This window comes from Corvus hawaiiensis, chromosome 8, assembly GCF_020740725.1.
Source record: "Corvus hawaiiensis isolate bCorHaw1 chromosome 8, bCorHaw1.pri.cur, whole genome shotgun sequence".
Classification (NCBI taxonomy): domain Eukaryota; kingdom Metazoa; phylum Chordata; class Aves; order Passeriformes; family Corvidae; genus Corvus; species Corvus hawaiiensis.
The window spans coordinates 1,376,916-1,404,417 of record NC_063220.1 but is presented as its reverse complement, the minus strand read 5'-3'; the positions used below and the strand labels follow the sequence as shown (position 1 = coordinate 1,404,417).

The following is a 27,502-nucleotide window of genomic DNA, read 5'->3' as shown; positions in this document are numbered from 1 at the left end:
AGCAAGGATGAATCTGGTGGGGAACTCCAAAGGCAAAAGGATTTCCCACTGGAAAACAGATTTTTTTTGTGGAATTCCCTCACTAAAGGCACAGCTCGCTGTCTGCTCCTCCCAGCCAGGTGTTTCCCATGTTGTTCCGTGTGGGATTTTATTTGATAACGAGCTGGAATATAAAATAAAACTGGGCAGTTGGTAGTAATAATTGGCAATTGGTAATTGGCAATAAACTGTGGGGCTCATTGGTAACACAAGAATTCAGGATTGAAACAAAATTATTTTCCTCAAAACAAATATCTTATGGGGGAAAAAACCCACGGTTTTTCCTCGCTTTGTGAGAGAGGAACAATAATTTTTAAAAGCTCCAAAACTCAGCTAAACAGGGGATAAAACCCCAAATATGCTTTTCCTAAAGGCTGGAATTTCTGATTATTCCACTGGGTTTCTGTCAGGTTAAAATGTCAGAGAAAAAAACAGAATTAGACTTTATTTTCTCCACTCACACAATTTATATCAACTAGAATGTGTTTATGGAAATGTATAGTTTTATATCTTTTTCTTTGTTTTCTTCACAAGTGTTTTAGTCTATAGGAAAAGACAGTAAATGGAGATGTTAATATCTTATTTTGCATTAATTTGCTTTTTGAGAATTCAGATAAAACATAGTTGATTAATGTGTCAAAACTGTACATGAAATTAATCTGAACAGTAAAATTTCAGGCTGTTTCACGACCATCTTTTTAACAGCACAGAGATCAGAGTGTTTTGGATTAATTTTTTGTCTGTTTCTGCATCAGGAGGATTATTGGACAGACCAAAATAAAGTATTTGCTGTTCTTATCCACACTGCCATTCCCAGCACCGGCGTAATCCTGGTTCCAGATTTATGGGCAGCGAGCTCCGGGGCTGAGGATCTCATTTCACTTAGACAACATCTCGGGTTCTTTTCCATGGAATATCCTGGCAAACACAAAGGAAAACGGGAATTTGTCATCCTGAGCAGCAGCCCGAAGTTCCAGAGGGTCAATAGCTCCGAGAGCTGATGGACATCAGTGACCAGTGGAGTCCCCCAGGGGCTGTACTGGGACCAGTGACACTGAGGACACACGAGGGGACTGAGGCACCGCTGGCACCTCGGCAGGTGACACCAGGCTGGGGGTGCAGTGACCACTCTGAAGGACAGGATGACATCCAGGGGGACCTGGACAAGCTCCAGAAGTGCCCTGGAGCCAGGCTGGGAGAGCTGGGAATGTTCAGCCTGGAGAGGAGAAGGCTCCAGGGAGAGCTCAGAGCCCCTTGCAGGGCCTAAAGGGGCTCCAGGAGAGCTGGAGAGGGACTGGGGACAAGGCATGGAGGGACAGGACACAGGGAATGGCTTCCCAGTGCCAGAGGGCAGGGCTGGATGGGATATTGGGCAGGAATTGTTCCCTGGCAGGGTGGGCAGACCCTGGCACAGGGTGCCCAGAGCAGCTGGGGCTGCCCCTGCATCCCTGGCAGTGTTATCCCAAACAGGCTCTTTTCCCGGTGTGGAGGAGCCCGATCCTCACACAGAGTTACGGGATTTATTTCCAGCTCTGCACACAGGGGGGAGTGGGTGGCAGATCCCAAAGCCAGCGCAGACTCCAAAACTTGTCACTGTTTATACATTCACCGAACCAGGGCGCTAACGTTCACTGGCTGCAAGCTACACAGTTCCCTGATTAATTAGCGTTCTGTCTCCTCGTTAATGGTTCTCTGGCTTCTCAGGCTGGTTCCCAGTGTTCCTCTGCTTTTGGGTCGCAGGCTTCTTGGGTTCGGTCGCCATCTGCTCCTTCTGGATTTCTTCTTTCCCAGTGGGAGCTGACCCAGCACAGCTGGCCAGTTCTTTTTATCAGGTTCTTCCTTATCCTGGCAGTTGTGCCGTATGTCCTTGTGGCCTGTACATCCTGCATCCCCTGTGCCCACCATCAGCGGGAATCACTGGGAATCCTCCTCCCAAGCTTTGTTACCCTGCCCTTGGGCCGGGACCGTTGGAACACGCCCTGAACATGGCAGTCCCGCATGTGCCATTCCAACAGCTGGAAACCACTGAGAGGTCACCTCAGTGATCAGACCTGGATTAAACCGCCTTTCTCGCCGGCTGGCAAGGACGGACGAGGCCAGAAGAGCCTTTGTGAGGCGGAGGTCACTCACACCGGGCACATTCCGGACGCTCGGCCCGGCCCGGCCCGGAGCACCGCGGCCCACGTGACACGGGCGGCACGTGTCACCGGCGGGGCCACGTGACGCGGGCGGAAAGCGCGTGACCAGGGCGGACGCACGTGACCCCGGCAGCGCCACGTGACCGCCTCCCGGTGACACCGCGTGCGCCGCGTCCCTCCCTCAGCCGGGCCATGGCGGGCGCGGTGGCGGCCGCGGGCTCCGCAGAGCAGTTCCAGCAGCTGCTGCAGCGCCCGGACAGGTCGGGGGGGACGGCGGGGGGGTCCCGTTCCTTTGTCCTTCCCCGGGGGGTCCCATCCCTGCGGTGCCATCCCCGGGTCTGCTCCATGGATGCCATCCCCGGCTGCCGTCACAGCGGTGCCATCCGGGGGTCCCCTCCGTGGGTGCCCTCCCGGGTTTCCGTCCCGAGGTCCCCTCCGTGGGTGCCCTCCCCGGTTCCCGTCCCTCGGTGCCCTCCCAGTGTCCCCTCCGTGGGTGCCATTCCCGGTTCCCATCCCTGCGGTGCCGGCCCGGTGTCCCCTCCGTGGGTGCCATTCCCTGTTCCCATCCCTGCGGTGCCCTCCCGGTGTCCCCTCCGTGGGTGCCATTCCCTGTTCCCATCCCTGCGGTGCCCTCCCGGTGTCCCCTCCGTGGGTGCCATCCCGGGTTCCCATCCCTGCGGTGCCATTCCCGGTTCCCATCCCTGCGGTGCCCTCCCCGGTTCCCGTCTCTCCGTGCCCTCCCCGGTTCCCATCCCGGGTCCGCTCCCGGGTCCCCTCCCGGCGCAGCTCGGGAGGGGCCGGTGCTGCCGCCCGCTCGGTGAAAGCTGCACGGGGAAGATTAAAAAAGCCCCAGATGGGAACGAAGCGAGCCCCGAACTGCGCAAGGGCTCGGCTTCGGCTCGGGGCTTCCCAGCGCCGGATTCCCCTGGAGCAGCAGCCGGAGGTGCCGCCGGCAGCAGCTCCTGCCGCAGGGAGATTGGGGCCGAAAGGGTGAATTGGCTGGAAAATGCTATAAAGCAGAGCTGCCCTGCGAGCTGCGACTGTTCGTCCTCCGGTCTCGGACACTTCAGTGGGAGCAGCAGCGTTCGGTTGTTCATTGACACGGAAGTGGCTCTGGATTATTCATCTCCTGCCCATCTCCTCATTAGTCTGGTTTTGTGCTCTAATAATTAATGACAGGGCTCTACTTTCCTGTAATCCCAGCCTGGTTTAGGCTGGGAGGGAGCTGAAACTCATCCAGAGACTCCTTCCACCATCCCAGGGTGCTCCAAGCCCTGTCCAACCTGGCCTGGAACAATTCCAGTGTTTTTATTCCAGTATTCCATGTGCACGTTTAACTGTGGGAGCTGCAGTAACCACCTCAGTAATTAGAGATTTACAGGTGTTTTACTGATTAAAAGTGCGGTGGAACCACCAGCATCACATTCTTAGAGACAGCAGGAGGAAACGTTGTTAAATGATGGTTCTGGGAAAAAGAAACAAAATTTCTTCCAAACTTGCTGCAGGACTTCCACTTTCCCTCCTGGAATTGTCCTTCAGCTGCATTATTCTGTAGCGATGTTACAGAGGAAACTCCCGTGGCCAAATGAAAATGGCCTCAGGAACAAACACAGTATTTTAAGGTGATTTTAAAAAACCCCCACCAGTAATTTTCTCATTGCCTCTGTCCACAGAACATGATTTGGCTTTCTCTCTAAAGGAACTGATTCTTTTATCCATGTTCTTGGACCCAAGATGAGTTGATAGTTCTGATAACTCTTCCTCTGCTCCCTTTGGAAAGAGCATTTCTAATTACACTTTAATTTCATAGGATTTCTTGTTTCAGAAAATTAAGTTTTCTTGCATCGAGTTATCAGTAAGTTTGTGTTGTAGAATAAGGGTAAATTTTAATATTTAAAGAGGAAATTGGGGATTTGTCTTAACCTTTTTGTTCCTCTGCTGTTTAATAGTAGAGCTTTTTTTTTTAACCTTGGTTGAATGCAGGGAACGCTTTGTTTAGAATTACTTATATGCTTCATTTTGATAACTCTTTAATTTTTCCCTTCTTAATGTTTTCAATTCCTCTGGCTATTTTTAAGGTTAAATTGAAGTGCCCAGAGGGCAGTTCAGTTGCAAAATTTGGATTGTTCTGTGAATGAATTAAAAAAAAACTCAAAAAACAAAACAACTCCAAAACCCATGGTGGAAATGAATTTAAAATACGTTCTTCATGAAGATAAAAATTAAATGTACTGCAGCTGGATGTTGGTAAGGAAGGACCAGGCTCTGGTGGGATGAGGATTAAATGATGCTGTGATGATTCATCCTCTGCTTGTCCTGAGTTCCATCCCAGTGGCCAGGTGTGTCCTGCTGTGGGCACTGAGTTAAACTGAGGACTTGGGGAAAAAAGAAAAGTTGTTCTGTTGTTTTTCTGCCAGAATTTTCTAGAATGTCATTGGAAAACCCATTTTATGAATTTGAGAGCAGTCAGGGTGTGTGGTCAGGTCACACAGGCAGTAACTGCTCCAGTTATGCTGCCCACAATTTGTAATTTACAATGAACTTCCATTATTTAGGAATAAAGGACGTTAAGTGGCTGCTGTGCAATGGGTGACTTGATTTCTCTGTTTTTCTAAGTAAATTAACATTGGTACGTTGTAACTTTAATTCTTTATTCCCATTCTCTGGTGGGTTTGACCTCTGCAAACGTGGAAAACAGAATTGAAAATTCCAATATCTTGTCTCTGTTGTCATCCCAGGCTGTTTAATCCCAGGGGAGCTGGTACAGTGTGATGGGATTTCTGCTCACACCTGTGACTCCTCCCCTTTAAATGCTGTGTAGAGCCAATCCCACACATCCCAGAAAACCTGGGATAAGAAGCTGGAGCTAATGAAAGCAGAAAAGTAACATCCCAGTGTGACGTGTTTTGCGTTGCATTGCCTCAGCAGTGCTGGCTGGGTTTGGAATGTTTCCTGGGAAGGGAAGAGTCCTGGTTACACTCATCAGGTGTCTTTTATCTCAGGAAGGTGGTGGGGGTGGGTTTTTTATGGAGTCCCCATCCCTGGAGGTGTCCAGGGAAGGCCTGGAGGTGGCACTCAGTGCTGTGGGCTGGGGACAGGGTGGGGATGGGGCACAGGCTGGACTCGGCGATCCTGGAGGCCTTTCCCAGCCTCAGGGATTCCGTGATCCTCTTTATTTTTGCTTGGGGCAGTTCTCACCCCGGGGGTGCCGTTGTCTCACCCCGGGGGTGCCGTTGTCTCACCCCGGGATGCCGTTGTCTCACCCCGGGGTGCTGTTGTCTCACCCCGGGGTGCTGTTGTCTCACCCCGGGGTGCTGTTGTCTCACCCCGGGGGTGCCGTTGTCTCACCCCGGGGGTGCCGTTGTCTCACCCAGCGGTGCCGTTGTCTCACCCAGGGGTGCCGTTGTCTCACCCCGGGGTGCCGTTGTCTCACCCAGGGGTGCTGTTGTCTCACCCAGGGGTGCCGTTGTCTCACCCAGCGGTGCCGTTGTCTCACCCAGCGGTGCCGTTGTCTCACCCAGCGGTGCCGTTGTCTCACCCAGGGGTGCCGTTGTCTCACCCAGGGGTGCTGTTGTCTCACCCAGCGGTGCCGTTGTCTCACCCAGGGGTGCTGTTGTTCACCCAGCGGTGCCGTTGTCTCACCCAGGGGTGCCGTTATCTCACCCAGCGGTGCCGTTGTCTCACCCAGCGGTGCCGTTGTCTCACCCAGGGGTGCTGTTGTCTCACCCAGCGGTGCCGTTGTCTCACCCCGGGGGTGCCGTTGTCTCACCCAGCGGTGCCGTTGTCTCACCCAGGGGTGCTGTTGTTCACCCAGCGGTGCCGTTGTCTCACCCAGCGGTGCCGTTGTCTCACCCAGGGGTGCCGTTGTCTCACCCAGGGGTGCTGTTGTCTCACCCAGCGGTGCCGTTGTCTCACCCAGGGGTGCTGTTGTTCACCCAGCGGTGCCGTTGTCTCACCCAGGGGTGCTGTTGTCTCACCCAGCGGTGCCGTTGTCTCACCCAGGGGTGCTGTTGTTCACCCAGCGGTGCTGTTGTCTCACCCAGGGGTGCTGTTGTCTCCCCAGGTCCCTGGTGGTTGTGCACTTCTGGGCGCCGTGGGCTCCGCAGTGCGCGCAGATGAACGAGGTGATGGCAGCGCTGGCCCGGGAGCACAGCCAGGTCACCTTCGTCCAGGTGAGGGCACAGCAGCGCCCTGGGGACAGGGAACAGCCTGGGGGGAAGGAAAATATCCCAGAACAGGGGGGAGGTTCCTCTTGGAGTGCCTGTATGGCCCCACGGTTCAAATGCTGCCTCACAACTGTTATCCCAGAGGTGCTGCTGCCGTCAGGGATGGGCTCACACAGGGAATCCTGGAATGCTTTGGGTGGGAAGGGACCCTAAAGCCCACCCAGTGCCAGCCCTGCTGTGGGCAGGGGCACCTTCCACTGTCCCAGGCTGCTCAACCTTGGAGATGTTACTGGATCTCAGGATTCCAAGAGGTTTCCTGTGGCACTAAAATGACCCTTCAGGAAGGTGAGAGGAAGGTGAATTCAGCCCCTGCAATGTTGTCACTCTGCTTTGTGAGACCCTCTGCCCATCCCGCTGAGATCCAGGGGCAAGGAAAAGAGAATTCACTCACCCACATGCTGTTGGTTTTAAACCAAATTTCTCTCCTTAATGAGGCACTTGTGGGATGATGAGGGCCGAGAGTAATGGAGCAGCCAGCTGTGTGTGAGTATTTTAAATTGATTTCTTACAGCCTTTAGGTTGTGTGTGTGGGGTTTTTTTTTTTTAATGATTCCTCTCAGTTGGTATTTGTAAAACAGGACAGAATTATTTTGATGGTATTTTATGACTTAGAGCTTCAAAAGACTAATTTTCAACATACTGGAAATTCAAGATGCTTAAATTTATCTAGAGTTTAGTAGCTGTTAGTCAGCCCAACAAAGTCTGAGGTCTCTCAGTTGCCTTTTTATTATTCATATATTATTTATTTATGACCTTTATTATTCAGCTGTAATTTATTTTTTTAATAACAAGGTTCCAAAGTCATCCAGGGCTGTAAAACCAAGATAGTGGCACATCCTTCCCCCCACTCTTCTCCCAGTATTAACTGGTGTTCTTGCTTGGAGGAAATAAGCTGCTGAAAATTCTTGTGTGAATTTTATTGATATATTTTTGGGGGGAGGAGCTCCTCAAGAGGAATATATTTGATTTTGGCAGTTCCTTGTGGGATTTTTGTATTCCAGAATATCCAGCCTGTCTTTGAATTGGCAGGAACCTGTTACCTCCTCAGATGTTTGGTTGAAATGAGTGTGTTTATATCCCACAACATATGAAAACAACGTTTTGGGAAGCTGTGCCAATAAGAGCAAGTTCCTGAAATATAAAATTAAATCTGTTCTGTGTGAACCCCACCAGGGTGGAGCATAAGTATCCAAGCAGGAAATTTTACTGGGAAAGAAAATGAGTGTTAGAGGTGGAAGTCATCATTGGCCCCTGGAAAAAGAATCAATAATAGGAGTTACCTCTTCTCTTTCAATTATAAATAAGCTTTCAGTTCAATTTCAGTTGAATGTAAGCTTTCATTTTATAGCTGTAGTTTCTCAGTTGGTTCTGTTGGAGGGGTGATTTACAGGAGGAGGCTTGGGCTCAGTTTTGATGCTCCTGGTTTGCCTCTGTAATTAGTGGGTTCATTAAGAGCCCGTGTAGCTGGGGCAACTCAAAATCGGAGCCAACGAAGATAAATTTTCATAGCAAATCTCTACACGTTGAAACTGGGAGCAATAATCCCAAGGTGGGCACTCAGCAGCCTTGCAGGAGTTAAAAATCAAGTTCAGCAGCCATCAGCTGAAGGAACACCTCCTTTTTCCTGCCTAATTTGCAGGAGGCTGCAGGTGTCAGGGGTGATGTAGGGCCCCCCAAAGAGCAGTGGAGCAAACAGCCAGGACTGCTGGGGGCACAGAGGAACCTCTGTGATGCTGACATAACTGGGGGCAGTGATTTATGGATTCCAATATAGCAGGAGCTGCATAGGATTGAGAATTTACTAGGTCAGTAGTGCACCAAAAATTTTATTCGCAGCCTCCGGGCGTCTTTTGAAATGTGCAACAAAATAAAAACCTCTGAACCTGTTTTGACACCGTGGAGGTTCAGTGGGTGCCACGCCAGCCCAGAGAGTCTCATTTAAATGCAAATGTCTCCCAAACTTCAGCAGCAGCACATCCTGTTTAAATGTATAAAATGCTGAGGAAAACATTCCAGACAGGATTGACACCCACAGTGAAACTTTAAAGAAGATTATGAAAATAATCTGGGGGTTTTTTTTTTTTGGTTTTTAGCTGGAAGCTGAGGCTGTGCCTGAAGTGTCTGAAAAATATGAAATTAGTTCTGTTCCAACGTTCTTGTTCTTTAAGGTAAGAGGCAGTGGATTTAAGAGGAAATGAATTTAAGAGAAAATGGATTTAAGAGAAAATGGAATCCATGTGGACTCTAAATATTAATACTTTTGTAATACTCTACCAGAGCCTTAAGAACTTTCTCAGTGAGGAAACACTTCTATAACTGATTGAAGTCTATCCAGTGGAACCTAAAAATGGAGATAGAAGTGGTTTTTGCACTTTACATGAAATATTTCAGGGCTTCCTTAATTGTTTCAGGATTCATACATAGTTTTTATTTTAGTTGTACTTGGGTCGAAAAATTTACAGCAGTGTTTCTTTGTGTTGTAGTTGGGAAAAAACCCCAAGTAAATGCAGTAATAATAGAAATAATGGAAATAGAAATAACAATTGTGTTTGGGTGCTATCTGCCTGTGATGATAACACTGATCATATTTTCTCTGATAAGTACTTCCAGAGGCAAATTTGCTGCCGTTAAAAGGCTGCGAGCCTGGGAATAGGCACGCTCCCCGAAAACCTGGGCCTGCCAGGGTGGGTTTGCTGTGGTTGCAGCGCAGTGCAGGCTGTGGGCTGAAGGCTGGGGCTTTTCCCTGCAGAATTCCCAGAAGGTGGACAGGCTGGACGGGGCCCACGCGCCGGAGCTGACGCAGAAGGTCCAGCGGCACGCGGCCGGCACTGCCCCCGTGCCCGGCTCCGGGGGCTCTGCCAAGGAGGAGCTCCATGCCCGCCTCAGGAAGCTCATCAACGCTGCCCCCTGCATGCTCTTCATGAAAGGCTCTCCCAAAGAACCCCGCTGTGGTGAGGATTTCCTGGAATTTCTGGCCGCTTTGGCAGTGTTTTCCCCGTTGGCTCCATCTTGGGGGACGCGTCCCCACAGGGCCGTGCTCCCCCGGCGTCCGTGGAAGCGTTGCCATGGTGGTCAAGGCAGCTGCAGGGCTGCTGTTGCAATAGTTCAGTCGTGGGAATGAACTCATGGATTAGGGGCTTTCCAAGGAAAATGGGATGGGTGATGTTATCCCTGGACTGGGGCGCTTTCCTGGTGGAGCTCAGTGTTTGTTCGTGGCATGGACAGGGCTTGGAAGCGGCCTGGGCTGCTGGGAGCTGGCCCTGCCCGTGGTGGAACAGGATTGCATTTCAAGGTCCCTTCCCACCCAAAGCATTCCACAATTCCCTGTGTTTCTGCTACAGAGGAAATGCTTAAAGGTGAAGATAATTTAGACTTTTATCTATTTTGATGCAAGTAAGACTTGGTGGGGCCCTTAGTTCAGTCAGCAAGTGGAGGGGACCTTATCCAGGGGAGATTTGGGGATTTCAGTGCAGTTTTGGGCATTTTTTCCTTGGAAAAGGCAGCTGAGCAGAGCATGGAATAAGGCCTGGGCCCTGGCTGACACTTGTGTGTGGTTCCTGCAGGTGTTGTGCTGTATCAGTGCATTTATTTGGTCATACTGGGATTTATTTGGTAGTTCTTGTTTATTTGTTTCATCAATACTCTCATTTATCGAGGGTGTTTTTGCTGCTGTGGAATCTCTGATCACCCAGACCTCACCTCAGCCATTTTTTCAGCAACTGAATTATTCCTTGCCAGCCACTCCTGCAGAAATCCCACCCAGCTCTTTTGTTGTGGAAGTGTTGGGACACTTTATTCCAAGTGAACCCACCCAATCCACCCTCCTGCTTTGCATGGAATTGCCTACAGCTAAAATAAAGCTGTTTTTTCCCCTTCCCCAGTTCCTGGCAGCAGGAATGAGTTCAGATACTGGAATAACCAGCAGCACTGAGCCTGGAGGTGTTTGCTGATGAACTCCCAGGTGATGGGGAATTTCAGGATCCTCTTTCTCTCCAGGCTCCACATGAACTCCACACTGCAGCAGGAAAGGAAGGAAAAGCAACTTAAAAATGCTGCTGTTCCACCCTTAAGTTAACTGCAGTAAAAATCCGTATTTCAAACCCTAACAGCTGACACCAGACGTGGCTCTGTGCTGCCACTTCCATTCTTTCCCCATTTAAACCTTGGGTTTTTATTCCTGTATTAAAGCCTTTAAGCATTGTCTCCCTCTCTCTCTGTTTTATTCAATATTTGTGTAAAGGTTTTCATTTGCACAGCATTTGGTGGAATTCTTTGAGGGAATTGGAAGGGTTGCAGAGGTGTTTGAATGCAAACCAGGCCAAGCTGGCAAAGATAGAAAACCTTGTTATTATATTGATTTAGGGGCAAATTCTCCTGGATCCTCTCTGCAAACGATGTGATTATGTTGTCTGGGAGGTATAGAAAGATGACTCTAAATTCAATAATATTAAAATTTTCATAGCTACAACTCTTTACAAATAATGTGACAATTTTCCTGGGGAAAAAGATGCTTAGTTACAAAAAGGGAGAAACTTTTCTCCTCAGGTTGGCCACTTGTAAACACATAAAATCTGGTTGTAAAATCAGAATATTCAGTGCTTAATATCCTGCTGAGAGTGTTGCTATGAAAATCTGTCAGAAAGGAAAACAAAACATGGTGTGAAGGTGTCACAGGGGTAGTAAAATAGCATTAAATACTCAGGAGAACATAAAAAATTCAAAAAATAAAAAGGAATTTGCCTCTTAGGTGAAGTAGGGAAGGATGCTCCTAAAGTAAAACAGTAGAAAATACTATAAAAGTCAAGTTTTTAAGCTAAACTAGTGAGAACAGCAATAAATAAATAAACAGTAATAAATACCTGAACAGCAATAAATGGGTTTTGCCCTTTTACATTGTTTGAGGCCGTTGATAAGGGAAAGAATAACGAGCAGAGCTCTTTGGAGCCTGCTGGGGAGCACAGTGGCGTTTCTAGGCGGGCGGGTGAGCAGAGGCGCGAGGGAGCCGCTGTGTCCCGGTCCCGCTGAGCTCCCGTTTGGCTGCGCAGGGTTCAGCAGGCAGCTGGTGGAGATCCTGAGCCAGCACGGCGTCGCCTTCAGCAGCTTCGATGTTTTCTCCGACGAGGAGGTCCGGCAGGGGCTCAAAACCTTCTCCAACTGGCCCACCTACCCTCAGCTCTACGTGGCTGGGGAGCTCATCGGGGGCCTGGACATCGTCAAGGTGACAGTCTGGGCTTTTCTCACCCTTTTGAGTTGCCGGAAATGTCGTCTTCTCGCTTCTTCCGTCTCACTTGTTGGTTTTTCCTCCCTAATTCCCCCAGGAACTCGAGGCATCTGGAGAGCTGGACACGATCTGCCCAAAGGCCCAGAAGCTGGAGGACAGGTGGGTGAATTACAGCAATTTTTGAGGTTTTTTCTGTGTTTGTTCATATAGGGGGAAACCTCTATAAATTCCTACTTTATCAGAAGTGCCTCCAGAATTTATTTATGTACAGAACTCCTGCAGTTACTGATGCCTTTTCCTGGTCTTAAAATCAAGAGTCATACACGGTTAGGAGGGAAAAAGGGATTTTACTTTGGTATTTATTTAAGGATCCTTAGGGGCACACGTCCAGGTCATATGCACCGAAATGCACCCCGCCGAGTGTGTGCGTCCCCCAACATTGGGTAGAACATTAGAGGTGTTACTAATTAGCAGATCTATCAAAGATTCCCCAATGAGAGGCTGGAGTGAGCCCCCCTCCCCAAGGAGCCTTCCCCTGGATGGTTCTATCTCAGGTTACAGAATGTGTTCTGGAGAGGACCTTGGGCTCTGGGGCACACTGATCCCTGGCTGCGAAGCTTCTGAGATGTTGAGTCTCTCAGCCTGACAAACAAGCCCAAGAATGCAGGCACAAAGCACTGAGAATACAGAAGTTGTAAAAAGGTACAAGAGGGGTATAAAAGAAAAGGCAAAAATCTTCATGGCATCATGTTCAATGTTTTCTGGGGTTTATACACTTAATATAAACTGTTCTGGCCCAAGAATCTCTACCTATATTTGTGGTTTAATTTTTATTTATAGCAAGAATATATCTATTTGCATATTTACATATCTCTATTTTTCTATATATGTTATCTATATATATATAGATGGAAATACAGATATAGATTCCTTCTTGTGTTCTTTTAAGAACTTACTCTTTAAAAATAACTGGGAAAATGATCTTTTTAAGCTTTTACCAGCTTTATTTGCCGCAGACGTCCCAATTCTGGTGTCACTGGAGGGATTCCCTGCCTGGTTCTTCTCCCTGCTCAGTGCAGTGGAGAAATAATTTAATAAATCCCATTAAAAAATGGTGATAGATAATAATCTCAGCACTCCAAATTCTATGGATTTATTAATTCCTTCCAAATTTGTCCTCTGGCTTGGGTTACTTTACATTTAAATTGTTTCACTGAGGACATAAACCCAAGTAATGCCTTTTGCAGAGATTAAATTGAAGGTAAAGATGAGACTGGCTCAGTGTGGCCTTTAAAAACTTCTTTTTTTAAAGCCTTTTAGCCCATTTCTGTGCTTTTTAAGGAGTTTCTCTAGGAATTAAACACTTTTTGGACAGTTCTTGATGGAAGTTTGCAAACTTGCCCAAGCAGCAACTCCATTTAGACAGGGTTCCTTGCTTGGCACAATCTTTTTAGGGAGAGAAGGCAACAGGAAATGCCCTTTGCTTGCTGAAGGGTTTTAATAGGTTAAAATTGTTCATGAAATGTGTTTTTAAGGAGCAGCAGCACCTCTGGCCCAGCTTGGTGAAGCTTTAATGACATTTTTAACCAGCCTAGTCCATGGGAGATGGATTCCTGCTGGGAATGGGATTCTCTGTAAGGTCCCTCCCAACCCATCCCAGCCTGGAATTCTTGGAGTTTTATCACTTCTATTTTTCCTTTCCACTTCTGCATTTTGTTTTCCTCTCAGAACAAAGTGTGGGGTGATAACCAAGCTGTTTTATGTTTCTGTAGGCTTAAATCCTTGATAAACAAAGCTCCTGTGATGCTCTTCATGAAGGGAAGCAAACAGGTAATGGGCAGTGTTACAGAATATATTGAATTTTTGCCTTGTTTCTCCTTAATTCAAACCAGTGCTGCCAGAAACTTCTTATTTGGTGCCTCTATAAACCACAGAACAGTCCCTGGTTTTTATGACTGCTGAATATTCACTATCTAAAAATTGCTGGGTGTTTTTTGTCCTTCTGTGAAGAGCTGGCAGTGGATGTTAATTATTAATTATTAAATATTAATTATTAATTAATCGGAATTGGGAGCTACTGCACTTGTTTATTAGCTGTAGTTTATTATCGTGGTGAATACAAGGCAGTGATGCCTCAAAATAAAGCACATTTATTCCCTAAATCCGTAAAGGGCAGGAGGTGAAGGATGAAGAAGAGATGAAGGAGTGGCTGATCCAGCAATAAACTGGGAATTGCTGTAGTGTGGCTGGAATTCCATGGATTAAATAAAGCAGAGACATTTTAACATGGGTGCTTTACATTTTAGGTGGCAAAATGTGGCTTCAGCAAGCAAATCATAGAAATCATGAATAACACTGGGTAGGTAACTGGGCTTGACTGAGTTTGGGCTTAAAAACTGCATTTTATAAACCAAGAGTTTAGAAAATATGAGTGGCATCGTTCCCCAAGTGTAAGTTTCTATTTTTAAAGAGGATTTGAAGCAGTTGAGGGCTTTTCTGAGAATTTTAATGGGGTTTTTTTTGAGATTGTTGAGGGGTTTTTTGAGAATGTTGAGGGTTCTTTCAAGAATTTTAAGGGGGTTCTTTTGAGACTTTTGAGGAGACCTTGAGAATTCTGAGGGGTTTTATTAGAATTCTGAGATTTTTTGAGGGCTTTTTGAAAACTTTGGAGCATTTTTTGTGAGAATTTGGAAGGGATTTTTTGAAGAATTTTAAATGATTTTTCAAGAATTTTGGGGTCTCTTTGTGGGAGTTTGAGGGGTTTTGAGCATTTTTTTTGAGAATTTGGAGGGCTTTTACTCTAACTTTGAGAGATTTTTGAGGGCTTTTTGAAAACTTTTGAGCAATTTTTGTGAGAATTTTGAGAGTTTCTTTGAGGATTTTGAGGGGGTTTGACTTTTACAACCTGTGAGGTTTTTATTAGAATTTTGAGGGATTCTTGAGAGTTCTTGAGGATTTTGAGGGTTTTTTAAGAACTTTGACGGGGTTTTTTGAATTTTGAGGTGTTTTCTGACTATTTTAAAGTGGGGTTTTTGAGAATTTTGAGGCGTTTCTTTGCGAATTTTGAGGGATTTGGGGTTTTTCGAGCATTTCTTCACAACTCCAGGGTGAATAATGAATGTTTTCCCTTTCCCCAGCGTGGATTACGAGACATTTGACATCCTGGAGGACGAGGAGGTAACAGAACCTCTCCATCCCTGCGGATTCATTTCCCTGCTGCCTTTTCCAGAGCTGAAATTCCCCATTCCCAATTCCCATGATTTTTTTTAGGTGCGACAAGGCCTCAAATCCTTTTCCAACTGGCCCACGTACCCCCAGCTGTACGTGAAGGGGGAGCTGGTTGGGGGGCTGGACATTGTGAAGGTAGGAGTTGGATTGATCTGCAATAAAATGTCCATTTCTGGGAATTTTTCTGCCTGTCTCTCACAGAATTCCTGCAAATCCTGACCCTGGATGCTTTTCCAGGGAAAGGAGCTTTAAATCTCCAGTCAGTGACTGGGAAAAGCCCATTTTTACCCCTTTTTTTGCACTTTTCTCTTCCTTAATTTCGCTCCTGATGTTGCTTTTTCCCAGCCAGGTGGGTGGGGCTTTTCCCAGCAGACATTCCTGGGAGAAAGGAAACCTCATTGGAGTTGTTGGAGCAGCCCCAGAGTTCCCAAATCCTCCTGAGCCCATTCCTGCCTCGATGGTTTGGAGCCAATTCCTCAGACTCTGGGACTCCTGGGAAGGCTCAATCAATAAACCTCATTTCATTCTAAAAAATACTGGTGCTACTTAAATCATAGATATTCATTTGATTTATTTAGGAAGTGTAAGGATTGCTTCAATTACATAGATTAATTTTATTTATATAGATTAATTTTAATTCAGTTATATAGATTGATTTTATTTCTATAAATTATTTTACTTATATAGATTAATTTTATTTATTTAACAAGTGTAGGGATAGCTTTGATTATAGGGATTAATTTTATTTATAAAGATTAATTTTACTTAAACTATGTAGATTAATTTTATTTCTATAGATTAACTTCACTTAAAGTATATAGATTAATTCTGTTTATTTAACAAGTGTAGGGATTGCTTCAATTATATAAATTAATATTGCTTAAGTTATATAGATTAATTTATATTAATTTTATTTATTTAAGAAGTGTGGGGGTTAAATAAATAAAATTAATCTCTATAATTTAAGAAGCGTGGGGGCTTTTTCAGTGCTCAGGAAGAGGAGTCTTGGGCATTGTGAGATGCTGTAAAATCCTTTTCTCACTGGTATTTAAATGGAATTTCTCTGTTTGCATCCTTGGGCTGTTTTAATTCACACTGACTTGTATGGGAGGGTGAATGTGGTTTAAATTTCATTTTTTAATGCAGCGTAAAAATGCAGAGAGTTGTTTCTCCTGAGATGTGGGAAAAGCAGAATATTCCATGTTGGTTTCCCAGTGTTTCCGGGTGTTCTTCACAAGTTACCAGCCCTGTAATTTGAATTTCAGTCTCCAGGATCACTGGGCAGGCACCTCCTGCTCAGAATCCCGAGGACATTTTATTGTCTTGTTGGGTTTAATGGGAGGGAGGAACAAAATCCATCCATGGGTGGCGTTTTGTCCTTTGGGGGAGGCCTTTTGGGTGCTGGAAAGTTTGGTGGGTGCCTGAAATACGGAGTTACACCTGGGAGGAGCTCCAGGCTGGTACCAACCAGTGCTTCCCACGTGTGTTTGTCCCTTAAACATTTTGTCCCTTTTACTAAATGCACCCAAACCAGAATTTAAATACAAAACAAACCTCAGTGTGTTGGCCAAGAGGGACCCCTAGTGAGGCATCAATGCATTCCATGCCTGCCAGGGAGTATTCCCTTATCCGCCAGCATTCCCTGGTGGAATCCCGTTGGATAATCCCAAAAAGTCCATAACTGCCACGTTTCTGTCTTTCAGGAGCTGAAGGAAAGTGGGGAATTGCTGCCTGTGCTGAAGGGAGAGAATTAATGGGAAGGACATCAGTGAGAAGAGAAATCCCTGGAACAACATCCAGTTAGAGATTCTCCTGGAGCCACAGACAGCTTCAGCCCTGAGGAGCATCAGGAGTGAAAATAGACAGGAAATGATCAATATTCTGTGTATTTTACCTGTATGAAAAGAAGTTTCACTGGAGACACAAAAAGGTCAATTAAAATTCGGTGCTCCAGGATTTTGGGTGTTGGGACTTCATTATTTGCACCCCTGTCCACCCCAGAATTATTTAAGGCTAAATTGCACCTTGGGTTTTTTGGGCTCATTAAGGGAATATTAACGGAGCATCGTCATTTCCTGCCCCTCTTAATTGTTTCCATGGCTAGTGAACAAGAAAAGCACTTCTGAAAGCTTCAGCCAGCGCAGCTCTCGGGAGCTTTCAATGAGCTGCAGCTCTGGCCTCGGCAGCCTCGTTAGTGGGTGCAGTAATTGCTGCTTTGGGCTGTTCAGCCTGTCTGAGCAGGGCTTTGGGAATGTTTACGTGGTGGTGCAAGTGCAGCCAGCAGTGCTGGTGAATCCTCAGGGATCCTTCAGGGACTTGGAAGGGTTTTCTGGCCTGATCCAGGGACCCTTCACTCCCAGATCCAGGGGATTTTATTTGGGTTCAGTCGTGGTTTCAGCACCTGAGTCTGGGTTAATTCCAAGGCCAGAAACTCCTGGAAGGAGTTGATCCTTGTTAGGAGGGGCCAGGACTGACTTTTCCAAGTGTGCCTGGAAAAAGAGGCCTGAGCGAGGTGCAGACCTTTAGGCAGCAGCTTTAGGAGGTTTGGGGAGCAAATCTGGGGCTTTGTTCTTTAAATTCTAAATATGATCCAAGTCTTAAAGCCTGAACCAAAACTGGTGCTGAGGCTTATCCCAGCCTGGGAAAGGTTGGTTGCAGGGAAGCAGGTTCTACATGTGTCAGAGGATTCCTGGTGATGGATATTTAATTTTCTAGGATTAGTTTTAGTAATTGCTATCAAATACATATTATAACTTTAAACCCAATTTTAATTGCTCTAAAAAAAAATATCCTTGTCATGAAAACAAGCCTTAATTAATCCTCTTAAGTGAATTGCAAATGCATTCAGGTAGTTGTCAGTAGGAAAAAAATAATTTATTATAGCAAAGCATAGCATCCCTGTGGTGAAATTAGGAGTTAGAAGCTTTAATTAAATCCTAAATACCAAATGCTATTTAGTTTTCCTTCAGAATTCAGTGTAGTGGAATTTGGTTGGGGTTTATGGAGTCCTGTTAATGGATTTATAGACGTGCAGCAGAGCAGCAGGGAATAACAGTTGATTCCTGACAATTTACGTTTTTATTTATTCCAATATTGGATACTGGGAGGAAATTCCTGGCTGGGAGGGTGGGCAGGCCCTGGCACAGGGTGCCCAGAGCAGCTGGGGCTGCCCCTGGATCCCTGGCAGTGCCCAAGGCCAGGCTGGATGAGGCTTGGAGCAGCCTGGGATAAATTTCTACAGGAAGAGGTTTTCCCACTGCCTCTGGCAGGGATTGGAGCAGCAGGAGGATCAGTTTGGCTGGAAGAGGCAGTGGGGTGTGGTTTGCTGGCACCTCTGGTGGGGTGATGAGGAGATTCGTGGGCTGAGGGATGCTGAGGTGGGAATTCCGTGCTTGGTCCCTGTTCCAGGGCAGGAGCTGCTTCTCCTCTCGCCTTTCCAGGTGTCCTTGGCTCCTGCCAATCCTTGGAGCTCTCCCAGTCCCTGCCCATGGCCCAGCCCTGCAGGCTGAGCTCTGGGCTGCTCTGGCAAATGGAACAGTTTGGGCATCGCGGGCAGGGGCTGTCCCTGGGGAGCTGTGCTGGGGCACATCCCAGGGAAAGTGTTTTGCTCCAAAGGGAAAAAAGGCACTGGAGCTGGAGTTCTGCAGGAGATGTGAGTGAGATCCTGAGCTTTCACGGTGCTGAAGATGTTCCTTTTTTGCTGGAGTGTGCTGGACATCAGGGTTTGGGTGCAGAGTCCGGGATTGGGGGAAAAACCTCAGTCCTGGGGTTTTTCCTGCCGGCCGCAGTACCGGGATGGCCACGGGGCGGCGCTGCGCACCGCGGAGCGGGATAGCGGGGCTGGGAATGCTGCTCTGGGATAACGGGATAGCGGGGCTGGGAATGCTGCTCCGGGATAACGGGATAACGGGGCTGGGATGCTGCTCCGGGATAACGGGATAGCGGGGCTGGGAATGCTGCTCCGGGATAACGGGATAACGGGGCTGGGATGCTGCTCCGGGATAACGGGATAACGGGATAGCGGGGCTGGGAATGCTGCTCCGGGATAACGGGATAGCGGGGCTGGGAATGCTGCTCTGGGATAACGGGATAGCGGGGCTGGGAATGCTGCTCCGGGATAACGGGATAACGGGGCTGGGATGCTGCTCCGGGATAACGGGATAGCGGGGCTGGGAATGCTGCTCCGGGATAACGGGATAACGGGATAGCGGGGCTGGGAATGCTGCTCCGGGATAACGGGATAGCGGGGCTGGGATGCTGCTCCGGGATAACGGGATAGCGGGGCTGGGAATGCTGCTCCGGGATAGCGGGGCTGGGAATGCTGCTCCGGGATAACGGGATAGCGGGGCTGGGATGCTGCTCCGGGATAACGGGATAGCGGGGCTGGGAATGCTGCTCCGGGATAACGGGGCTGGGAATGCTGCTCCGGGATAACGGGATAGCGGGGCTGGGAATGCTGCTCCGGGATAACGGGATAACGGGATAGCGGGGCTGGGAATGCTGCTCTGGGATAACGGGATAACGGGGCTGGGATGCTGCTCCGGGATAACGGGATAGCGGGGCTGGGAATGCTGCTCCGGGATAACGGGGCTGGGAATGCTGCTCCGGGATAACGGGATAACGGGATAGCGGGGCTGGGATGCTGCTCCGGGATAACGGGATAACGGGGCTGGGAATGCTGCTCCGGGATAACGGGGCTGGGAATGCTGCTCCGGGATAACGGGATAGCGGGGCTGGGAATGCTGCTCTGGGATAACGGGGCTGGGAATGCTGCTCCGGGATAACGGGATAACGGGGCTGGGAATGCTGCTCCGGGATAACGGGGCTGGGAATGCTGCTCCGGGATAACGGGATAGCAGGGCTGGGAATGCTGCTCTGGGATAACGGGGCTGGGAATGCTGCTCCGGGATAACGGGATAGCAGGGCTGGGAATGCTGCTCTGGGATAACGGGGCTGGGAATGCTGCTCCGGGATAACGGGATAGCAGGGCTGGGAATGCTGCTCCGGGATAACGGGGCTGGGAATGCTGCTCCGGGATAACGGGATAGCGGGGCTGGGAATGCTGCTCCGGGATAACGGGGCTGGGAATGCTGCTCCGGGATAACGGGATAACGGGATAGCGGGGCTGGGAATGCTGCTCCGGGATAACGGGGCTGGGAATGCTGCTCCGGGATAACAGGATAGCGGGGCTGGGATGCTGCTCCGGGATAACGGGATAGTGAGGCTGGGGATGCAGCTCAGGGATAGTGGGATAATGGGATAGCGTCGAGGCACGGGGGAGAGCTGGGAATGCTGCAGGACAGGATGATGGGGGGATAACGGGGGCTGAGGGGTGGGATAATGAGGGATATGCAGGCTGGGAATGCTGCAGAGTGGGATAACAGGAGGATAACGGGGGGCACGGGGCAGGAAATGCTGTGGGATGGGTGGAAAACAGGGGGACAAGAGTGGGGTCTCAGGGCAGGGGGCTCCTGGGCTCAGCACCCCCTGCTCTCACTGCGAGCTGGCCCATGTGGCTTTGTTGGGGATTCTTTTTCAACTTTCCGCTTAAATTCATTGGTTGCTGTTGACAAGGCAAACCTGGACTTTTCAGCTGTTTCTCAGATCAAATGCTTGGGAATAATAATAATAATAATAATAATAATAATAATAATAACAATAATGCAAATCGCAGCTCTGATTCCTGTTTGGTCTGAGTGTTCCCCGGGAGCGGCTCCGAAGCCCCGGGGGTGCCCCAGGTGCCTCTGAAGGAAGGGCAGGAGCCAAGGCTTTGCTGGCACTGGAAAGGCTTGGGTTAAACTGGGAATCCTCCTGCTGGGCAGACTGGAGCTGTCAGGAAGACTCAAGCTCTCGGGGATGTTCGGGGCCCTGGCAGAAGCAGCCTGGCACTTCTGCCTGCTCAGCGTCTGGGCCGATCCCTCTGCTGGGTGCTGAGCCCGGCACTGCCGGGGTGCCAGTCTGGCTGCCCAGCTCTGCACCCCGAGGCTGGCACAGAATCCTCTCCCATTTGGGTTCACTGTTGGTGACAGATCTTGGGGTAATTAAGTGATGGCAGCAGAATTCATGGATCATGTGTGAGCCATCCCAAGATCCCAGACTGGTCTGGGTGGGAGGGACCCCAAAGCCCATCCAGTGCCAGCCCTGCCATGGCAGGGACACCTCCCACTGTCCCAGGCTGCTCCCAGCCCCAATGTCCAGCCTGGCCTTGGGCACTGCCAGGGATCCAGCGGCAGCCCCAGCTGCTCTGGGCACCCTGTGCCAGGGCCTGCCCACCCTCCCAGGGAACAATTCCTGCCCAATCTCCCATCCATCCCTGCCCTCTGGCACTGGGAAGCCATTCCCTGGGTCCTGTCCCTCCAGCCCTTGTCCCAAGCCAGGATAGAAGATCTGGTCTTCACCAGCTTTGGACTTGCTGTGGACAGCAAAGCACGGCAGGAAAATCCAGGTGTTTTTCCAGGGCAGCTTAAAAACCCATAGCAATTATTAGCAACTGCCTTTTCCTCCCCTTTCCTCCCTTTTCCCGGGAATGTGCCTGCGTGACGCTAGATGGAGCCTTCTGTGCACGGCAGGAGCAGAGGAGTCCGGGAGCTTCCAGCAGCGCCGTGTAAATCGTGTTAATGCCATCACCACCGGAGACAGTGTGGGAGAACACGGTGGGGAAGGATTTCTTACACCTGCAGAGGGAAAAAGTCACCTGGGGTTTCCCTTCCACATCTGAACGGAGAGATTCGATTGTACACATCATTTTTAAAGTGGTTTTTTAAGACTCCCTGCCTGTGGCAGGGGGTGGAATGTGATGAGCTGGAAGGTTCCTTCCAACCCAAGCCAGTCTGGCATTCCATGATTTTGAAGGATGCGCAGAGGAAGAGTTGTGCTCGTGGCTTTGGGAACATGCAGGGATGCACAGGATTTCCTGTCCGTCAAATGTCTGGCTGTTTGTAGCCGTCTTTCTTGGGAAGACTGTTCAAAATACGATAATTATGCGATACTGTGGCTGTGCTGGCAGTGCTGTGGTGGTGCTGCTGTGGTGAGAAGCCCTTGCCAGTGTTATCCTTGCAGCAGCAGAGTGGTGTCACCATTCTGAGCACATCCTCAGCCTCTGAGAGCACCCAAAAAAGCAGATTATGGAATACCGGTGTCACAGGAGATGGAATTGCAGCTTCGTTCTGGGATGAGCCACGGCATCTCGATTATTCTCTGCCAATTTTACACCGAGTGTAAACAACTTGGACACTGTGCTGGCATCCAGGATGATGGGAGGATAATGAGAAAATGCAATTATCAAACAACTTTGGGGAATAATATCTCTGTTTTTACTGAGGATGAGAACTGAGAGGGGAGTTCTTGTAGGAAACTCCAAGAGAGGGATGCAGGGGGCCCATGGAAGGGAGATCCTCTGCCCCAAGGGGCTGCCAGGGTTTTCAAACTGTGCAGAAAGGGATCTGCCCCATCCCTGGCAGTGTCCAAGGCCAGGCTGGAGGGGCTTGTGGCAGCCTGGGGCAGTGGAAGGTGGGAGAGGGGTGGGTTTGATAGAATCCCTTTATTCTGGTCTCTTCAGTGGGAGAACTGAAAGTGAATTCAATCCTTCACCCTCCAGCGTGTCAGGACAGATTGTAAAATGATGAGATTTAAGATTCACTGTTTAGAAGAAGAAAAAAAAATTGACATTTTCGTCTTAAAAGTTTTTTTTCTACCTTCAGTGCTTTGCTTGTGTGCGGTTCAAACGCGTTATTGTGGCAAGGGATGGAGCAGGAGAAGCCGCCGATCTGTCCCTGGAATGGGCCGATGGTCTCTGCAGGGAGGAACAACCCCAGCCCGCAGCCCCTGCTCACCAGGCAGCCCCGACCGCTTCAGAAGCTTTGGCTTGATGGATTCCATCGAAACGAGCTGAAAACGACAGGATCGGCCACGCTGAAACGCTTTGTCTTCTAAATCCCTCCGGCTGCCCAGAGGGTGTTGAGCTCCCGGAGAATTCCGGCACTTTAGACCAGTGACGCTTCTCCCAAAGCACCGGAGCTCACCTCCGCCTTTCCTTGGGATTGGGTGTTTGGGATGGGATCGGCCCTGAGCTCTGCCGCTCCTTGCCTCGAGTGGCTCTGCCTGCGTGTCCGGGCTGCTCAGGGCTTGTCAGGGGCCTCGTAAAGGATGTCCAGGCTGGCAGAGCGGTCCCTCAGGGCTGGCACTGATCCCCTGTGCCCTAAACCGCTCCCGGTGCCGGCACAGGGGTGGCACAGGCAGCTCCGGGAATTGGCATTGTCCTTGTTCCAAAAGCCGCGTCAGCCGCGGTTCTGCCGGGACACGGGGCGTGTTCCCGACGCTGGGAATGCTGTCCATGCACAGGGAGAGCAGGGAATGGGCTGGAGCTGGAGCAGCGCTGAACCAGCCCCAGCCTCCAGCAGGGAGGGAGCTCCTCGAGCCATCTCCCTTCGGCATCTTTTTTGGGATCTTTTCCCGCTGCCGGGGCTGGGCTGTGTTTGCAGCCGTGTTTGCTGTCCCTGCTGTCCAGCTGGTGGAGTGCCCATCCCTGGCGGGGTCCAGGGAATTCCTGGAGGTGGCACTCAGGGCTCTGGGCTGGGGACAAGGTGGGGATGGGGCACAGCCTGGACTCCATGGGCTGGGAGGGCTTTTCCAACCCCAGTGATCCTGGGATTCTGTGATTTAGGCACAGGGACGTGTATGGCATGGGGTGATCCCAGCAGCGAATGCCCATTCTCGGCTCCGTGGGATGGCTTTGTTCCCACTGTTTGTTCCTGAGAGAGGCTCCTTCCCTGGATCCAAGGCTCGGAGAGCAGCAGGGAATGCTCTGTCATGGAATATTCTTTGCACTTTCTCTGCCCATGAAGAACATTCTGCCTTTATTTACAGTGACACCACCAATGCAGATCCAGGGGATGGTGCCAGGAGCTCCAAATGCTGGAACCCTGGGGCAGTGGGAGGTGTCCCTGCCGTGGCAAGGGCTGGAGTGGGATGATCTCTAAGGTCCCTTCCACCCCAAACCATTCTGGGATTCTGTGAAATGTGGATGATGCCTGAAAGAATTGAACAGAGATTTGGGCAATATTCCTGATGCTGAACAGTGCAGGAATTGTCTAAAACAGATCCGTGTCTTTAGCTGGTGTATGGGCACTGCAGAGGCTGGCAGCATGAGCATGGAATGCATTTTTGGGGTCTTTGGAATCTTTCAAAGGTGCTGCTGGAAAACACAGCAGGAGCCCATGTGCAGGGGTGGCTGTTCCTGAGGGAGAGCAGCTCCCTGAGCTATTCTGGGCTCCCTGTGGCTGATGTGCTGACAGGGTGAAAATCTGGGTGAGAAACCTCCACCAGCTCCTTGACATCTCTTCTGTCCCCACCTTGCTGTGATAAAGCAGCTGCTCAGTGGGGATGGTGCAGAGACAGAACTGGGGGCTTTGTTCAGGAGTGTTTTGGTTTGTATCAAAAATCCCCTGGTGCCAGGAGCAGGGCACGGCCCGTCCCCTGTGCTGAGGCCCCCCAGGGCTGTGTCCAGCTCTGGCCCCTCATGGCCAGAGAGCCCTGGAGGGGCTGGAGCATGTCCAGGGAAGGGAACGGAGCTGGGAAGGGGCCGGAGCCCCAGGAGCGGCTGAGGGAGCTGGAAAGGGGCTCAGCCTGGAGCAAAGGAGGCTCAGGGGGGACCTTGTGGCTCTGCACAAGTCCCTGACAGGAGGGGGCAGCCGGGGGGGTCGGGCTCTGCTGGCAGGGAACAGGGCCAGGAGGAGAGGGAACGGCCTCAGGCTGGGCCAGGGGAGGCTCAGGGTGGATATTGGGGCAAATTTCTATCCAAAAAGGGCTGTCCAGGCCTGGCCCAGCTGCCCAGGGAGGTTTGGAGTGCCCATCCCTGGAGGTGTCCAGGGAATTCCTGGAGGTGGCACTCAGGGCTCTGGGCTGGGGACAAGGTGGGGATGGGGCACAGCTTGGACTCGGTGACCCTGGAATTGTTTTCCAGCCTGAATGATCCTGGGATTCCATGACTCTGTGACAGCTGGATACCTGAGCCGACCTCATTAACTTCAGATCAAATACAACACAAATTCATGCCCTGAAATGGTAATTTTCAAAACATGTTTTGTGTTAAAAGGGGTCTTTTTTCTCCTCGTTTTACTTTCATCTGGAATTCATTTCCAGTCTCTCTGAGAACCAACTTCTGTGTTTCAGGAAATGTTTCTGAATTCCTGAGCTAAAAACCATTTGAAAACCTCATTTGAATTTTTAAACAGCTTTGCCTGCCCCAAATGGTTTTTGCCAAATGAAAGAGCTGCACCTGAAAAGTTTTTCCCAGCTCCAGGGAAGATCTGGGTCTGCATGTGGAAGCAGCTGGAATGCTGAGGGAGAACAGGGAAAGAGAAACATCAAGATGGGAGGGAAGGATGTGGTTTCTATTAGTGAAACCTCCACCTTCATTTTGAAAGTGTAAATAAGCCACAACAGTCCTTTGGGGGCAGCAAAATGTGGAATAGGAGCATGAGGCTGGAACACAGGGATTGCTGTCGTGTGACACCAGTATCCTGATTCCCTCTGGGATTAAATCAGGGTTTATCCCAGACCTCCAATGCCGTGGCCATTCCTGGGTCACCTTGGGCTTTCCAGGGCTTTTGGATGGAAAGGGGGAGAGCTTCAAACTGAGTAAGTTTAGATGGGATATTGGGAAGGAATTGTTCCCTGGGAGGGTGGGCAGGCCCTGGCACAGGGTGCCCAGAGCAGCTGGGGCTGCCCCTGGATCCCTGGCAGTGCCCAAGGCCAGGCTGGACATTGGGGCTGGGAGCAGCCTGGCACAGTGGGAGGTGTCCCTGCCATGGCAGGGCTGGCACTGGGTGGGCTTTGAGGTCCCTTCCACCCAAACCATTTGGAATTCTATGAAAGCTGCTGTTTCAGTAGCTTGACACCTCAAAAGGTGTTAGAATCACGGAGTCTTTAGGGTTGGAAAAGACCTTTAAAATGTTGCTGTGCATTGTTTGGTTTTCCCCTCTAAGGAATGTGGAGCTGTATTTCACCAATCCAACACTTGGCTGCAATCCTGTGCGGTGACCTGCCCTTGCCCAGCCAGGAGAACTTCCAGGTGAAGCAGAGGGTTTAATTCAGATTTTAGATGACTTGAAATGCCTGAAAGAGTTTGGTGCATGTGCAGAGGAGCAGTTGGGATGTAATTCCAGCTTGGAGGTGCTGTTGGTGCAGGGAGCAGGGCCACGTCTCTGCCCAGGTGGGAGATGTCAGGGCTTTGGCCAAGCACAGCAAAAAGCAGCAGAAAATGACAAAAATCCCCTCGTGCCCCGTGTTCAGAGAGCTCAGGAAATTACTGGCTGAAGGAAACACAATTTCAGTCCTCAGAGTTGGCTCCTGGCACTGAGCATTTCCTGTAAATGATATTTCTGCTGGGGGCAGAACTCTGCTGGGTTTGATGCTGAAAGCTCGTTAAGATCTGATGTTAAACAATTAATGCTCCGAGGGACAAATTGGTTCATGTAGCAGGCCTGGCTGTAGCCAGAGGAAAACACAATATCCCAGGAAATTACAGGGCTTGTAATAAACGTGGGGCTTGCGGAGTGCTCGGTGACACCCAGCGCAGGCCTCAGTATTCCCAGGGATTCTGTCAGAATCCGGGTGCAGACCTTCCACCTCCTGCCCATGGATCAGCCTGGAAAACTTCCTCCTGGAAAGGGTCTTCCAGCCCTGGCACAGCTGCCCAGGGCAGTGCTGGGATCCCCATCCCTGGGGGATTCAAAAGCCTTTGGATGTGGCCTTGGCAGTGCCCTGGAAGGGTTGGGCTCGATGATTTTGGAGGGGTTTTCCAACCCCAGCAATTGTAGGATTCTGGAATTCATGGAAATGCCTTTAATGTCTTTAAAGTCCTTCCCTCCCTGGCTATTTGCTGGGTTTAGCTCCAAGCACTACAAAGGAATTGCACCAGTGAATTTAATGAAAATCCTGCTTTGGATGGAACTCTATTTTCCCTGCTGCAGCTTCATAATAACAACAAAAACAATACAAAAATTCCTTGGGAAATAAAGGCGCTTCCTGGGGCTGGAGTTTGGGGTCATTACCCTCAGTTGTGTGTAGGGATATTGCTCATGCTCAGATCCCAACCTTTTCCTACCTCACCTCATGGTGCTGACAACTCCCCCTGGGCTGCAGCCCCTTCACAAAATGTTCCTGTGGAGCCTGGATTTCCCCAGGGAGGCTGAAGTCCTGTTTCACCAAAAATTCCATACCTCTGGCACCCAGCCCTGGGGACAGGAGCTGAGTGACACAGACCAGAGCCCCTGTCCCCTTTTAATTTAATCCCTGAATTTGATGAGTTACCACTGATGTATTTTTTCCCTCCCAAATTTTTAAGATCTACTTTTCTATTAATTCCTTGGATCAATATGAAATTATTTCCCTCCTCTTTCCTTCCTCTTTCCCTCCTCTTTTCCTTTCTTTTTCCCCCTTCCCCCCCTTTTTCCCTTCCTCCCTTTATCTCCCTTCCCCCTCCTTTATTTCCCCATTCCTCCCCCTTTTCCCCTTTTCTCTCTCATTATTTACTTCCTTTATTCCCCCACCTTTATTTCCCTATTTCCATCCCCTTTTCCCCCACTTTCTCCCAGTTCCCCACATTTTCCCTTATCCCATTTTCCCAGACTCCTGTTCCACAGCAGTGA

The 27,502-nt window shown here is 49.6% G+C and overlaps 1 protein-coding gene and 1 long non-coding RNA gene across 4 annotated transcripts; one reads left to right on the top strand and one right to left on the bottom strand.

Moving 5' to 3' along the window:
- Positions 1–432: 432 nt before the first annotated feature.
- LOC125329523 lies at positions 433–2,257 on the bottom strand. 3 transcript variants are annotated; one of them, XR_007205193.1, is made up of 2 exons: positions 1,545–2,257; positions 433–957 (listed from the first exon to the last, which is right to left on the bottom strand). It is a non-coding gene; the product is annotated as an uncharacterized LOC125329523 (long non-coding RNA). The 3 variants fall into 3 exon arrangements; XR_007205195.1 differs by having other exon boundaries at positions 1,580–2,257; XR_007205194.1 differs by having other exon boundaries at positions 1,649–2,257.
- A 48-nt stretch (positions 2,258–2,305) lies between these two features.
- On the top strand, positions 2,306–16,808 carry GLRX3 (glutaredoxin 3). The gene is made up of 11 exons (XM_048311652.1): positions 2,306–2,437; positions 6,241–6,349; positions 8,497–8,571; positions 9,153–9,354; positions 11,449–11,621; positions 11,722–11,783; positions 13,397–13,454; positions 13,931–13,983; positions 14,762–14,801; positions 14,895–14,987; positions 16,556–16,808. The coding sequence occupies exons 1-11, from the start codon at positions 2,370–2,372 to the stop codon at positions 16,604–16,606; spliced, it is 984 nt and encodes a 327-aa protein (XP_048167609.1). The 5' UTR covers positions 2,306–2,369; the 3' UTR covers positions 16,607–16,808.
- The last annotated feature ends 10,694 nt before the right edge of the window (positions 16,809–27,502 follow it).